A 16,200-nucleotide genomic window follows, 5' to 3' on the forward strand; every position below is an offset into this window, starting at 1 on the left:
ATCCCTGGAGGTATTTTTTGGGGGAGAGGGGACGTTTTGGGGTCCTACAGTTTTGGGAGTCCCAAAGTTTGAGAGGATCCCTGGGGGGTATTTATGGAGGGAGGGGAGGGTTTGGGGGTCCCACAGTTTTTGGGGTCCCATATGGTTGAGATTCCTCTGATTTTGGGGTCCCAGAGTTTGGGGGGTCTCAGAGATTTTGGGATCCCTGGGGGTATTTTTATTGGGGGGAAAGGGGAGGTTTTGGGGGTCCCACAGTTTTTGGGGGTCCCATAAGGTTGAAATTCTCTCCCATTTTCGGGGTCCCAGAATTTGGGGTCCCAGAGTTTTTGGGGAATCCTGGGGGTATTTTTTTGGGGGGAGGGGAGGAGGTTTGGGGTCCCACAGTTTGGGGGTCCCACAGTTTTGAGGGGGTCCCATAAGGTTGAGATTCTTAGATTTTGGGGGTCCCAGAGTTTGGGGGTCCCAGAGTTTTTGGGAATCCCTGGGGGTATTTTTGGGGGAGTGGAGGGGAGGGTTTGGGGGTCCCAGAGTTTGGGGTCCCACATTTGGGAGTCCCACCCTTTGAGGGGATTTGGGGAGGGGGATTTGGGGGGGATTTGGGGGTCCCAGTAGGAAGGAGCAGTCGACTTTCACATAAATATCTCGTGTTTACATTAACTTACAGAGTTTTTTGGGGTTGGGGGAGGGGTTTGGGGGGTGTTTTCTTTGGGGGGGGTCTCCCCTGAGTGACAGCTGTCAATCAATCACCCGGGTGGGCACAATGATTGACAGCTGTCAATCACCTGCCGGCACGTCCAACGCGCCGGGGGGAGGGGAGCAGATGAAAGGGGGAGGGGTTTGGATGATTGACAGGTGTCAGCAGAGATGATTGACAGCTGTCTGAGCTGATGATTGACAGCTGTCGGTGGTGGTGATTGACAGTTCTCGGTGTGGGTGATTGACAGCTGTCGGTGCTGATGATGGGTTGATTGACAGCTGTCAATGCTGCTGATTGACAGCCTCAATGCCAGTGATTGATTGATTGACTGATTGATTGATTGATTGACAGCTGTCATTGCTGATGATGGGTTGATTGACAGCTGTCAGTGCTGATGATGGGTTGATTGACAGCTGTCAGTGCTGATGATTGACAGTCTCTGTGTCAGTGATTGATCGATTGACTGATTGATTGATTGACAGCTGTCAGTGCTGGTGGTCGATGTCAGTCATAGCCAAGCTGGATTGACAGCTGTCATTGCTGATGATGGGTTGATTGACAGCTGTCAGTGCCGGTGATTGATGAGGGATTGATGGAGAGCTGCCAGTGCTGGTGGGGGAGTGGCAGCTGTCAGATACAACCAGTGATTGACAGATGATTGACAGGTCTCTGTGATGATTGACAGCTGTCAATCAATCAATCACCCAGGACGGGAATCCACCAGGTACAACTGGTGATTTACAGATGATGGACAGCTCTCTGGGATGATTGATGCCTCTCTGGGATGATTGACAGCTGTCAATCAATCAATCACCTGGGACAGGCATCCGCCAGGTACAGCCGGTGATTGATGGATGATTGACAGCTCTCTGGGATGATTGACAGCTGTCAATCAATCACCTTGGACAGGCATCAGCCAGGTACAGCCGGTGACTGATTGATGGATGATTGACAGCTCCTCTGGGATGATTGACAGCTGTCAATCAATCACCTGGGGCAGGCATCATCCAGGAACAGCTGGTGATGATTGATGGATGATTGACACCTCCTCTGGATGATTGACAGCTGTCAATCATCACCTCGGACAGGCATCAGCCAGGTACAGCCGGTGATGATTGATGGATGATTTACACCTCTCTGGGATGATTGACAGCTGTCAATCATCACCTGGGACAGGCATCAGCCAGGTACAGCCGGTGATGATTGATGGATGATTGACATCTCTGGATGATTGACAGCTGTCAATCAATCACCTGGGACAGGCATCAGCCAGGTACAGCCGGTGATTGATGGATGATTGACACCTCCTCCTCGATGATTGACAGCTGTCAATCAATCAATCACCTGGGACAGGCATCAGCCAGGAACAGTGGATGATTGACAGCTCTCTGGGATGATTGACAGCTGTCAATCATCACCTGGGACAGGCATCAGCCAGGTACAGCCGGTGACTGATGGATGATTGACATCTCTGGGATGATTGACAGCTGTCAATCATCACCTCGGACAGGCATCAGCCAGGTACAGCCGGTGACTGATTGATGGATGATTGACACCTCCTCCACGATGATTGACAGCTGTCAATCATCACCTGGGACAGGCATCAGCCAGGAACAGCCGAACCTTCCCTCGCAGGAACCGGGAATGGACCCCCAGGAGCCGGGGGAGGGTCCGGACCCGAGCACCGAGGGGGCCGAGGGGCAGGGGGGCCTGGGGGGAGAAATGGGGGGAAATTGGGGGGTCAGGACCCCTCAGGACCCCAGACCTTTTGGGGCCCACCCAGAACCCCCAAAAGAGGCAGAGAATCCCAACACACAGACCCCCAAACAAACCCAGGCCCCCAACAAAACCAGTCCCCCCATATCCAGAACCCCCACCGAGACAGACCCCCCACAAACCCAGAGTCCCCCAACACACCCAGACCCCCAACACACCAGACCCCCAACAAAACCAGACCCCCAACAAACCCAGACCCCCAACACACCCAGACCCCCAACAAACCCAGACCCCCAACAAACCCAGACCCCCAACAAACCCAGACCCCCAACACCCAGACCCCCAAAACCCAGACCCCCAGAGCCAGAATCCCCCAAACACACCAGACCCCCAGAGCCAGAATCCCCCAAACACACCCAGACCCCCAACACACCCAGACCCCCAACCACCTAGACCCCCAACAAACCCAGGACCCCCCAACACACCCAGACCCCCCAAACAAACCCAGACCCCCCACAAACCCAGACTCCCCCACACAAACCCAGACCCCCAACAAATCCAGACCCCCCTCAAAAAACCCAGACCCCCAACACACCGCAGACCCCCGAGTCAGATCCCCTAGAGCCAGACCCCCCCAACACACCCAGACCCCCAGAGCCAAAACCCCCAAGCAAGACCCCCCTCCCAGAACCAGACCCCTCCCCAACACACCCAGACCTCCCAGCAAGAACCAGGCACCCCCAACAAACCCAGACCCCCCCAAATCCAGACACCCCCCAAACCCAGACACTCCCCAACAAACCCAGACACCCCCAGAGCCAGAACCCCAACAAACCCAGACCCCCCCAACACACCCAGACCCCCAGAGCCAGAAAACCCCCAGAGCCAGAACCCCCCAAAAACGCAGCCCCTGACCGTGGCTCGGACCTCCCCCAACACACCCAGACCCCAACACCCCAGACCCCCAAAAAGACGCAGCCCCTGACCGTGGCTCGGACCCCCACACACCCAGACCCCCAACAAAACCAGACCCCCAGAGCCAGAAACACCCCCCACAAACCCAGCCCCCCAACAAACCCAGACCCCCAACATAATCAGACCCCCAGAGCCAGGAAACCCCCAACACACCCAGACCCCCCAGAACCAGACACCCCCCAAAGCTCCTCCCCAACACACCCAGACCCCCAAATCCAGAACCTCCCCGAGCAGGACCCCTCCCAGAACCAGACCCCCAACACCCCCAGACCCCCAACACCCCTAGACCCCCCAAAAACGCAGCCCCCTGACCGTGGCTCGGACCCCCCAACACACCCAGACCCCCAGAATGAGACCCCCAACACACCCAGACCCCCAGAACCAGACCCCACGCCCCAGAGTCTAGAAACCCCCTAACACACCCAGAGCCCCCAGAGACCAGACCCCACGCCCCAGAGTCAGAAAACCCCCAACACACCCCAGACCCCCAGAACCAGATTCCCCCAGACCCCTCCCCCAACACACCCAGACCCCCTAGAACCAGAAACCCCCAACACACCCAGACCCCCAGAAAGAGACCCCCCAACACCCCTAGACCCCCAACACCCCAGACCCCCCACAAACCAGGCCCCCAGCACCCCAGACCCCACAAAACCAGGCCCCCAGCACCCCAGCCCCCTCCCCAAAAGCATAGCCCCTGACCGTGGCCCGGACCCCCTGAGCAGCCGGGCCAGGCTCCGGGCGGCTCCGTACGCTCGGTCCAGGGTGGGCCGGAGTTGGGGGTCCCGGAGCAGCTCCCGAGCCCTCAGAACAGAGCGCACCAGGGCTGCCTGACCCCCACCTCCTGGCGCGGACCCCGCCTGGGGAGAACGAGGGGGTCACTAGAGTCCTGAGACCCCCCCAAACCCTCCCAGGCACTGGGGATAACGGGGGGGGGTCATTAAAGGGGGTCCTGAACCCCCACCCTGGGACAGCAGGGGGTCACTAAAGGGTCCTGGAAACCCCCAAAACCTCCCAGGCACTGGGGATAGCAGGGGGTCGTCAAGGTCTGAGACCCCCAAACCCTCCTGGGCACGGACCCCCGCCTGGGGAGAACGGGGGGGGGTCACTAAAGGGGTCCTGAAACACCCCCCCCAAAAACCTCCTGGGCACGGACCCCCGCCTGGGGAGAACAGGGGGGGGGTCACTAAAGGGGTCCTGAACCCCCCAAACCCTCCCAGGCACTGGGGATAACGGGGTCATCAAGGGGTCCTGAGACCCCCCAAACCCTCCTGGGCGCTGGGGAGAACGGGGGTCATTGAGAGGTCCTGAAACCCCCAAACCCTCCTGGGCACGGACCCCCGCCTGGGGAGAGCAGGGGTCCTCAGGGGGTCCTGAGACCCCCCCAAAACCCTGGGACAATGAGGGGGGGTCCTGAAACCCCCCCAAAACCTCCCAGGCACTGGGGATAACGGGGGGGGGTCACTAAAGGGGTCCTGAAACCCCCCCAAAACCTCCCAGGCACCCTGGGACAATGAGGGGGGGTCACTGAAGGGGTCCTGAGACCCCCCCCCACCTCCTGGGCACGGACCCCCGCCTGGGGAGAGACAGGGGGGTCACTCAGAGGTCCTGAACCCCCCACCTCCTGGGCACGGACCCCCGCCTGGGGACAACGGGGGGGGGTCACTGAGGGGGTCCTGAACCCCCCCAAACCCTGGGGACAATGAGGGGTGGTCCTGAAACCACCCCCCCCAAAAACCTCCTGGGCACAGACCCCCGCCTGGAGAGAACAGGGTGGGGTCACTAAAGGGTCCTGAGACCCCCAAACCCTCCCAGGCACTGGGGATAACGGGGGGGGGGTCACTCAGGGGGTCCTGAGACCCCCCCAGACCCTCCTGGGCACGGACCCCCGCCTGGGGACAACGGGAGTCACTCAGGGTCCTGAAACCCCCAAACCCTGGGGACAATAAGGGGTCCTGGAACACCCCCAAAAACCTCCTGGGCTGGAGCCCCGCCTGGGGAGAACGGGGGTCACTGAGGGTCCTGAACCCCCAAGCCCTGGGGGACAATGAGGGGGTCCTGAAACCCCAAAAACTCCCAGGCACTGGGGAGAACAGGGGGTCACTCAGGGGTCCTGAACCCCCAAAACCTCCCAGACACTGGGGAGCAACGGGGGTCACTCAGGGGGTCCTGAGACCCCCCCAAACCCTCCCAGGTATGGACCCCCACCCTGGGGATAACAGGGGGGGGTCACTCAGGGGGTCCTGAAACCCCCACCCTGGGACAATGAGGGGGGTCACTAAAGGGTCCTGAAACCCCCACCCTGGGACAATGAGGGGAGTCACTAAGGGGTCCTGAAACCCCTCCACCCTGGGCAATGAGGGAGTCCTGAAACCTCCAAACCCTCCCAGGCACCCTGGGACAATGAGGGGGGGTCATTGAGGGGGTCCTGAAACCCCCCCCCAGTCCCAGTTCGTCCCAGTCCAGCCCAGTTTTTGCCCCATTTCTCCCACTTTCTCCCCCATTTCTCATTTTTCCCACTTTTCCCCCCCCCCCCTTCCGTTTCCCCCTGATTTTCCCAATTTTCCCGGATTTTCCATTTTCCTCCTCCCCTTTACTCAATTCTTCCATTTATCCCCCAGGTTCTCCTCCCTCCTCCCACCACAATTTTTCCCTATTTCCTGGGATTTCCCCCCATTTTTCCCAGGATTTCCTCTCCTTTTATTCCCAGTTTCCCTGGGATTTCCCTCATTTTTCCTGGATTTCCCCCCTTTTATTCCCATTTTTCCCAGTATTTTCCCCCCTTTTTTTCCCAGTTTCCCTGGGATTTCCCCTCATTTTTCCCAGGATTTCCCCCCCTTTTTTCCCAGTTTCCCTGGGATTTCCCCTCATTTTCCCCTGGTTTTCCCCCTTTTTTTCCCAGGATTTCCCTTTTTCCCAGGATTTCCCCTCATTTTTCCCAGGATTTTCCCCCTTTTTATTCCCAGTTTCCCTGGGACTTCCCCCCATTTTTCCCAGGATTTCCCCCCCGATTTTCCCAGAATTTCCCCCTCCTTTTTCCCAGGTTTCCCTCATTTTCCCTAGGATTTCCCCCTTTTCCTGGGATTTCCCCCTTTTTCCCAGTTTCCTGGGATTTCCCTCCTTTTTTCCCAGGATTTCCCCCTTTATTCCCAGGGTTTCCCCATTTTTCCCAGGTTCCCCCTTTTCCCAGGGTTTCCCTCATTTTTCCCAGATTTCCCCCCCCTTTCCCCCTGGATCTCCCCCCATTTTTTCCTGGGATTTCCCCCCATTTTTCCCAGAATTTGCCCCCTTTTCCCAGGTTTTCCCCATTTCCCTGGATTTCCCCATTTTTCCAGGATTTCCCCCTTTTTCCCAGATTTTCCCCATTTTCCCCGGATTTCCCCCTTTTTTCCAGTTTCCTGAGATTTCCCCCATTTTTCCTGGGATTTCCCTCATTTTCCCCAGGGTTTCCCCTCATTTTTCCCGGAATTTTCCCCCTTTTATTCCCAGTTTCCCTGGGATTTCCCCATTTTCCCCAGGATTTCCCCCTTTTATTCCCAGTTTCCTGGGGTTTCCCCTCATTTTCCCAGAGTTTCCCCCTTTTTCCCACTTTCCTAGATTTCCCCATTTTCCCCTAGATTCCCCCTTTTCCCAGTTTCCTCAGATTTCCCCATTTTTCCTGGGATTTCCCTTATTCCCAGTTTCCTGGGACTTCTCCTCATTTTCCCAGGATTTCCCCCTTTTTCCCAGGGTTTCCCCTTTTTCCTGGTTTCTCCCTTTTTCCCAGTTTCCTGGGATTTCCCTGATTTTCCTGGGATTTCCCCTTTTTCCCACTGTTTCCTCATTTTTCCCAGGATTTCCCCCCTTTTATTCCCAGTTTCCTGGGATTTCCCATTTTTCCCTGGATTTCCCTCATTTCCCTGATTTCCCCCTTTTTTTCCCCAATTTCCCTGGGATTTCCCCCCATTTTTCCTGGGATTCCCCCCCCCCATTTTTCCCAGAATTTCCCCCTCCTTTTCCCCAGATTTTCCCCTCATTTTCCCCCTGGATTTCCCCATTTTTCCCAGAATTTCCCCTCCTTTTCCCCAGATTTTCCCTCATTTCCCTGGATTTCCCTTTTTCCCCCCCATTTCTCAGGGTTTCCCATTTTCCCTGGATTCCCCTTTTCCCTTTTTCCCTGGGATTTCCCCTCATTTTTCCCAGGATTCCCCCTCCTTTTTCCCAGTTTCCCAGGGTTTCTCCCCATTTTTCCCAGGATTTCCCCCTTTTATTCCCACTCTCCTGGGATTTCCCCCATTTTCCCCTGGATTTCCTCCCTTTTTTCCCAGTTTCCCTCGGATTTCCCCCCATTTTTCCTGGGATTTCCCCCCTTTTATTCCCAGTTTCCCTGGGACTTCTCCTCATTTTTCCCGGATTTCCTTTTTTTCCCAGGTTTCCTTTTCCCTAGATTTCTCCCCTTTTTCCCAGTTTCCTGGGATTTCCCTGATTTTCCTAGGATTTCCCTCTTTTTCCACTGTTTCCCTCATTTTTCCCAGGATTTCCTACATTCCCAGTTTCCCTGGGATTTCCCCCCCTTTTATTCCCAGTTTCCCTGGGATTTCCCCCTGATTTTTCCTGGGATTTCCCCTCATTTCCCCCTGGATTTCCCCCCCTTTTTTTCCCCAATTTCCCTGGGATTTCCCCCATTTTTCCTGGGATTCCCCCCATTTTCCCAGAATTTCCCCTCCTTTTCCCCCAGGTTTTCCCTCATTTTCCCTGAGTTTCCCCATTTTTCCCAGGATTTCCCCTTTTCCCCAATTTCTCCCCTCATTTCCCCTGGATTTCCCCCATTTTTCCCGAGATTCCCCCCCTCTTTTTCCCCAGGTTTTCCCCTCATTTCCTCCTGGATTTCCCCCTTTTTTTCCCCCAATTTCCCTGGGTTTTCCCCCATTTTCCCAGTGATTTCCCTTTTCCCCAGGTTTTCCCCCATTTCCCTGGATTTCCCCCCATTTTTCCCCAATTTCCGAGGTTTTCCCCCTCCCTTCCACTCCCACTCACGTCGAGGCTCCTCCACAGATTGAAGTTCACTCTGGGTCCGGCACCGCCACCGGCTCGGGAGGTCAGCAGGGGCCACACTCCGGCCTGGGGTCACAAACACGGTGACCCCCAAAATCCACCCCCGACCCCCAAACCCCCTGATGTCCCCAAACCCCTCCCCGACCCCCCAAACCCCTCTCCGACCCTCCCCAAACCCCTCCCCGATGTCCCCAAACCCCCTCGATGTCCCCAACCCCTCCCCGACCCCCAAACCCCTCCCCGATGTCCCCAAACCCCTCCCTGATGCCCCCAACCCCCGGGGCCGTGACCCCCTCACCAGCCCCCTCTCGACGTCTCGGCCTCGAGGATGAAGCGCTCGACGCCGGGGTCGCAGAGGGAGGGGGACCCTCGGGGGACCCTCAGGGGCTCTGGAGTCGCCCTGGACCCCCAAAGCAGCAGCAGCAGCACACGCAGCCCTGGGGGGTCGGGGGTCAGGAACCCCTCGGGGGCACTGGGAGAACTCACTGGGAGAACTGGGGACCCCCACGAACCTCTCCCAGTATCTGGGACAGCCCCCGACACGCGTGGGACCGGACCCCCCCTCCAGGGACGACCCCCCACAGCACCTGAGCCCCCCCAACCCACGTGGTGCCTCGAGGACCCCCACCCACCCCCACCGGATACCTGGGACTCCCCGCGTGTCCAAAACACGTGGGGACCCCTCCCACCCCCAGGTACCCGAATCCCCACGGACACCTCGGACCCTCCTCCGGGAGCCCCACTCCACCCACGTGGTGTCCTCACGACCCCACCCACGGGGATTCCCCGGAACCCCTAAGACACCCTGAGTCCCCCGGGACCCCCACCCACGTGGTGACCTCCGCGACCCTCGAGACCCTCCACCCACCCACGTGGGTCCCTCGTGGACCCCTCAGGTACCTGCGACCCCCCACCCACGTGGTGTCTCAGGACCCCCGGGACCCCCACCCACCCACGTGGTGTCCTCAGGACCCCCACCCACGGGGATTCCCAGGACCCCCCAAGACATCCGAGTCCCCCACCCACGTGGTGTCCTCCAGGACCCCCACCCACGGGGATTCCTCCGGGACCCCCAAAGACACCCGAGTCCCCACCCTCACCTCGGGACCCTCCCCACCCACGTGGGTCCCTCCTGACCCTCAGGTACCCAGCGACCCCCTCATGTGGTGACCTCCGCTGACCCCCTGGGGACCCCTCCCCACCCACGTGGGTCCCTCCTGAACCCCTCAGGTAGCCTGGGACCCCCACCCACTCTCGTGGGTCCCCTCCTGAACCCCTCAGGTACCTGCGACCCCCACCCACGTGGTGACCTCAGGACCCCCAACCACCCCCTGAGGTCTTTCCCTTCCACGCCCCCCTCCCCAAATTTCCCGGGATGCCCCATCGTGCGCGTGTGTCCCCTCCCTCCCCTCTCCTGCGCGACCCCCACTCACCCGCCGCCCCCATCGGAGGCTGCTCATGGCACGGGGGTCCTGGTGCCACAGGGGGGTTCCTTGGTGGCCACGGGGGCTTCCTTGGTAGCCACGGGGGTTTCTTGGTGGCTACGGGGGTTCCCTTGGTGGCCACGGGGGTTCCTTGGTGGCCACGGGGGTTCCTTTGTGGCCACGGGGGTTCCTGGGTGGCTACGGGGGGTTCCCTGGTAGCCACGGGGTTCTCTGGTGACACGGGGCTTCCTGGTGGCCCTGGGCTGTGGCTGTGCCTGTCACGTCCCCGGCCTCGGTCCCGGTTAATGTTTGATCCGAGGGGCCGCGGGGCCGGAAGGGCTCTTTGGGGAGGTGGGAGGGGGTGGGGGTTGTTGGTTGGGGTTTCCATCCGTCTCCCCACCCCCTCAAACTGTCGAGGAAAGGCAGCGCCGGAGCGCTGCACGTCGGCCCTGGCCCGGGCCACCCACGAGAGGCCACCGGCGCCGGCCAGGCAGGGGGGACACGGGGGTGTGGGACACGGGGGGACACGGGGGTGGGACACACGGGGGTGGGATCACGGGGGGACACGGGATGGAGGGGTGGGAATGGGGGACAGTGGGGGACACGGGGATGGAATGGGGGACACAGGGGACATGAGGATGGGGACACGGGGGGACAGGGGATGTAGGTGTGGGAATGGGGGGACACAGGATGGGAGTGGGGGACACGGGGGGACAGGGGGACACAGGGGGACACGGATGGGGGACACGGGGATGGGGACACGGAGATGGAGGGTGGGAATGGGGGACACGGGGTGGACACGGATAGGGGGACACGGGGATGGAGAGAGGGACTGGGGGACACAAGTGGGGATAGAGTGACAGGGGTGGGGGACACTGGGGATGGGAGTGGGGACACGAGGGGACACGCGGGAAATGGGGATGGAAGAGTGGGAATGGGGGGAACACGAGGGGGACACGGGGATGGGGACACAGGGATGGAGTGGGGGGACACGAGGGGGGACACTGGGGAGATGGGGATGGAAGGGTGGGAATGGGGTGGGAATGGGGGAGGAGGGGGCGCAATGAGGGGACACGGGGGAGGATGGGGGGACATGGGGATGGGGACACAGGGATGGAGGGGTGGGAATGGGGGACAGTGGGGGACACGGGGATGGGGACACTGGAATGGGAATGGGGGACACGAGGGGACACGAGAGGGTCACGGGATGGGGACACGGGGATGGAAGTGGGGACACGAGGGGGACATGGATGGGGGACACGGGGATGGAGGCGGACACGAGGGGGACACGGATGGGGGACACGGGGATGGAAGTGGGGGACACGAGGGGGACATGGATGGGGGGACACGGGGATGGAGGGCGGACACTGAGGGGACACGGATAGGGGGACACGGGGATGGAATGCGGGGACACGGGGATGGTGACACGGGGATGGGGGGACACGGGGATGGGGGGGACACGGGGATGGAGGGGGACACGGGAATGGGGACACGAGGGTGACCCACGGGATGGGGGGCCAATGTCACGGGCACGGCGACGTGGGGGTGGGGGAGGCGACCCCGGGACAGAGGACAGGGATGGGGACACGGGGGTGACAGCGTGGGCACCGGGGGTGGGGTGGGACACGGGGCCAGAGGAGGGGGCGCAGGGCTGGGGACACGGGCACGGGGGACACCTGGATGCAGGTGAGGGGACACGGATGGGGACACGGGGACAAGGATTGGAAGGGCCGCAGTGACACGGGGGGACACCCCACGCGGTCGCGGGACTGCAGTGACACGCGGGGGGACAGTGACACGCGTGGACACGGAGACGGGGCCGCCCCGTGGGACACGCGCGGGGTCGGTGACACGGGCGCAGGGACAGCCCGTGGGAGCGCGGTGACACGCGGGGACAGCGCCAGGCCGGGGGGATCCCGGGATCCCGCGGAAGTGCCGAACAATGGGGACACGTCACTGTCCCCGTCACCGGCCCCCACACAGCGCCAGAGCGGCCCCGGGGGCGGCCCCGGGGACCCCCGGCGTGGGAGGGGACACGGGGGACACGGGGGACACGAGGGGAGGACAGAGGCGACACGCGAGGTGACACGGGGGGCGTGGGGGACACGGGGGACACTGGGGGACACGGGGGGGACAGAGGCGACATCCAAGGGGACACGGGGGATGCGGGGGCCGCGGGAGATGACACGAGGGGGGACACGGGGGAGTGGGGGACACAGGTGACACCTGAGGGGACACGGGGGGACAGAGGTGACATCCAAGGGGACACGGGGATGCGGGGGCCGCGGGAGATGACACGAGGGGGGACACGGGGGAGTGGGGGACACAGGTGACACCCGAGGGGACACGAGGGGACAGAGGTGACATCCAAGGGGACACGGGGGGCGTGGGGCCGCGGGTGACACGGGGGACCCGCGAGGTGACACGGGGGCGTGGGGGGACACGGGGGCGTGGGGACACAGGTGACACCGAGGGGACACGAGGGGGACAGAGGTGACATCCAAGGGGACACGAGGGGGCGTGGGGGACACAGGTGACACGAGTGGGGACGACACGGGAGGGGTGCCAGGTGATACAGGAGGTGACACAGCGGTCACGGTGGGGGACACACGGGGTGACACCTGAGGGGACACAGGGGGACACACACGGGTGACACCCGAGGGGACACGGGGGACACACACGGGTGACACACGAGGGGACACGAGGGGGGACACACGGGTGACACCTGAGGGGACACGGGGGAGGTGACACACGGGTGACACACGAGGGGACACGGGGGAGGGGGGACACACACGGTGACACGGAGGACACAGGTGACACCCGAGGGGACACGAGGGGGGGGGGACACACACGGGTGACACCCGAGGGGACACGAGGGGGGACACACGGGTGACACTGAGGGGACACGAGGGGGACACAGGAGTGACAGAGGCGACATCCGAGGGGACACGAGGGGGGACACACAGGTGACACGGGACGGGGTGGGGGTGACACAGGAGGGGACCCATCGGACTCGGGTGCCACGGGGGGTGCAGGTGACACGGGAGGGGACCCGGGAGGTGACACGGGAGGTGACACGGGAGGGGACCCGGGAGGTGACCCGGGAGGTGACACGGGCCCCCTGCCAGGCCGTACGTGCTGCTCCGCACAGCCCGGCCCCGGCTCCGGCGCCAGCGGGGCCAAAGGGCACCCGTGGGGGGGAGGACACGGCGACAGGGACGTCACCAGAGCCGGCCGGGTCTTCCCCCCCCCTCCCCGGATACCTGCGTGTCACCTGTGTGTCCCCCGCGTGTCCCCTCCCCCCACTCTGAAACGGCCGCGATCGCCCCCAAAAAAGGGGTCAGGATACCTGGGGGGGTTTCCCTGCGTGTCACGTGGGGGGGGTGGCCCTGTGTGTCACCTGGGTCCCCTCTTGTCACCCGGGTCACTCTTTATCCCCTCACCCCACTCTGGAGTGTCCCCAGAGTCCCCCAAATTCCTGGTGTCACCTGAGTCACCCCCCCATTGTCACCTGGACCCTCTTCCTGACCCCCCACAACACCTGAGTCCTTCCTGGCCACCCTCCCCCAACTTTGTCACCTGGCCCCTCTCCCCCAAATCCCCTCCCCACGTTGTCCCCTGGGGGTTTCCTGCCCCAAATGTCACCGATGACGCCGAGGAAGCTCCAACCCCGGCCCCTCCCCCCCAAAACGCCCCCTCCGGAGCCGTCACTGCCATCAACAACTTTATTGGGGTCTCACATCCCCTCCTTCCCCCCCCCAAAAAAAAAGAAGTCCCCGAGGCCACTTTGGTGACATCAAAAAGGTCCTGAGGTCCCGGTGGCTCCTGGCGGCTCGTGGGGTCCCCAAACCCCTCGGTGGCATCTTGGGTGGTCCCCCCAATCTCTTGGTGGCATCTCGGTGGCCCCAAATCCTTTGGTGGCATCTCGGTGGCCCCCCGTGGCTCGCTGGTGGCCCCCGTGGTGGCATCTCGGTGGTCCCCACGTCACGGCAGCGTCCCCAAGGTGGGCGGGGGCTCCTCGGTGGCGTCCCCCGAACCCCTCGGTGGCATCTTGGGTGGTCCCCAAATCCCTTGGGGCATCTTGGGGGTCCCCAAATCCCTTGGGGGGCATCTTGGGAGGTCCCCAAATCCCTTGGGGGGCATCCTGGGTGGCCCCCAAATCCCTTGGGTGGCATCTTGGGGGTCCCCAAATTCCTTGGTGGCATCTTGGGGGTCCCCAAATCCTTTGATGGCACCCTGGGTGACCCCCAAACCCCTTGATGGCATCTTGGGTGACCCCCAAATCCTTTGGTGACCCCCAAATCCCTTGGGGGGCACCCTGGGTGGCCCCCAAATCCCTTGGGTGGCATCCTGGGTGGTCCCCAAACTCCTTTGGTGGCATCTTGGGTGGCCCCCAAATCCCGTGGGGGGCATCTTGGGTGACCCCCGTGGCTCGTTGGGGACCCCTGGGTGACCCCCTGGGTGGCCCCCCAACCCAAGGTGGTCTCGCCCCAAATCTTTGGTTGCCCCCGTGACGGTCGAGGGGAGGAGGGGTCCCAAAGAGGGGGGGTTTGGGGCGGGGGAGGAGGCCAGAACACCCAGGAGCCCCCAAGCCCCTCAAAGACCCCCCAGCTCTTCAGGGACTCCCCCTTGAGTTTTGGGGACCCCCCGAGTTGGGGACCCTTCCCGGGCTTTGAAGACCCTCCAAAATTTGGGTCCCCCAGGCACAGGGGTCTCCCTGCACTTTGGGGACCCCCACCCAGATTTGCCCCCCACCAGGCACAGGGGGTCTCCCTACACTTTGGGGACCCCCTTCCCGATTTGGGCACACCTCCCGGGATTTGGGGACCCCTCCCCAAATTGCCCCCTCCCCATGGCACAGGGGGTCTCCTGCACTTTGGGACCCCCAGATTTGAAGACCCCCGCAAAATTTGGATCCCCCTCACGCACAGGGGTCTCCCTCCACTTCGAGGACCCCCCGAATTTAGGAACCCCCAAATTCGACCACCCCCTCACGCGCAGGGGTCTCCCTACACTTCGAGGACCCCCGATTTTGGGACCCCTCCCACCCCCCAGGCACAGGGGTCTCCCTCCACTTCGAGGACCCTCCCCGAATTTTTGGACCCCCCTCCAAATTCGACCCCCTCAGGCACAGGGGTCTCCCTGCACTGAGTACCCCCAGAGCTGAGGACCCCCAGATTTGAGGACTTCACCCCCCTCAGATTTGGGCCCCCAGGCACAGGGGGTCTCCCTACACTTCGAGTACCCCCAAATTGGGACCCCTCCCCCTCACGCGCAGGGGGCCTCCTGCAGAGCCGGATGTGAATGGCCGAGTTGTGCCTGGGGTCTCCCCATCATCTCCCCCTCCTCTCCCCTCCCCCTCCTCCCCCTTTCTCGGGGGTTTCTCTGCAGGGTCCCTCGGGGGCTTTCTGAGGGGCACGGAGGAGGTGCTGGCGTGGATCCTGAGAGCCCCCCCGGCCCCCGCCTGCAGCTGCAGGGCCAGGTTGATGGTTCGGGGCACGGCCAAGCCCAGCCCGTGCAGCCGCAGCTCCCCGGGGGGGGCTCTGGGGGAGCCCCCGGGACCCCCGACCCCCGTGGGGATCCCCGAGGGTTCCAGGAGGAGCACGAGGAGTTTTTGGCAGCGCCGCAGCTGAGCCCGGAAATCCGAGCGGGACGTCACGAACACCTCGGCGATTTGGGGAGGGGGTCTCGGTGTGGTGGGGGTGGTGGGACCCACCCCCACACCCCGGCGGTGGCGGCGGCGGGAGGAGGAGGAGGAGGAGGAAGAGGAGGGGGGGGCGACCCCCATGAGACCCTCCGGGGTCCGGGGGGTCCGGGAGTCCGAGGACATTCTGGAAAGGGGGTTGAAAAGGGAGGAGTGGGAGGTGAACGACCCCCCAAAATCCTCTCACCCACCCCTCAGGGACCACCCGAACCCCCCAAATCCCGAGACCACCCAGGGGTGTCCTCTGATTCTCCCATAGCCCCCCATCCCGGGACCCCAGAATCCTCCCCCAGGACCACCCAGGGGTGTCCTCTGATTCTCCCACAGCCCCCAAACCCTCAGGGACCACCTGACCCCCCAAATCCCGAGACCACCCAGGGGTGTCCTCTGATTCTCCCACAGCCCCCAAACCCTCCCCCTCAGGGATCACCCAAATCCCCACAGCCCCCCAAGCCCTCCCCCTCAGGGACCACCCGAACCCCCCAAATCCCGAGACCACCCAGGGGTGTCCTCTGATTCTCTCACAGCCCCCCCTCAGGGACCCCAGAATCCTCCCCAGGACCACCCAGGGACCCCCCTTCTTTCAAGACCCTCAGAACCCACCTGGGACCCCCAAGACTCACCGGGACCCCCAATAAGACCCCAGGACC

At 62.2% G+C, this 16,200-nt stretch overlaps 2 protein-coding genes across 2 annotated transcripts; both read right to left on the bottom strand.

Annotated features, from left to right (window-relative positions):
• Positions 1-2,284: 2,284 nt before the first annotated feature.
• On the bottom strand, positions 2,285-9,882 carry EPO (erythropoietin). Its single transcript, XM_050314193.1, is given in 6 exon segments — positions 2,285-2,407; positions 4,084-4,248; positions 4,944-4,964; positions 8,405-8,436; positions 8,439-8,457; positions 9,856-9,882. Coding segments are annotated over 6 exon segments (387 nt in total).
• A 162-nt stretch (positions 9,883-10,044) lies between these two features.
• Positions 10,045-15,595, bottom strand: POP7 (POP7 homolog, ribonuclease P/MRP subunit; the record flags this gene model as incomplete). The annotated part of the gene is given in 3 exon segments (XM_050314194.1): positions 10,045-10,187; positions 15,119-15,172; positions 15,175-15,595. Coding segments are annotated over 3 exon segments (618 nt in total), but the record flags the coding sequence as incomplete, so codon positions are not given.
• Between the last annotated feature and the right edge of the window lie 605 nt (positions 15,596-16,200).

Source organism: Myiozetetes cayanensis, unplaced genomic scaffold (genome assembly GCF_022539395.1).
Source record: "Myiozetetes cayanensis isolate MyiCay16 unplaced genomic scaffold, myiCay2020 scf193, whole genome shotgun sequence".
In the NCBI taxonomy this organism is placed as follows: domain Eukaryota; kingdom Metazoa; phylum Chordata; class Aves; order Passeriformes; family Tyrannidae; genus Myiozetetes; species Myiozetetes cayanensis.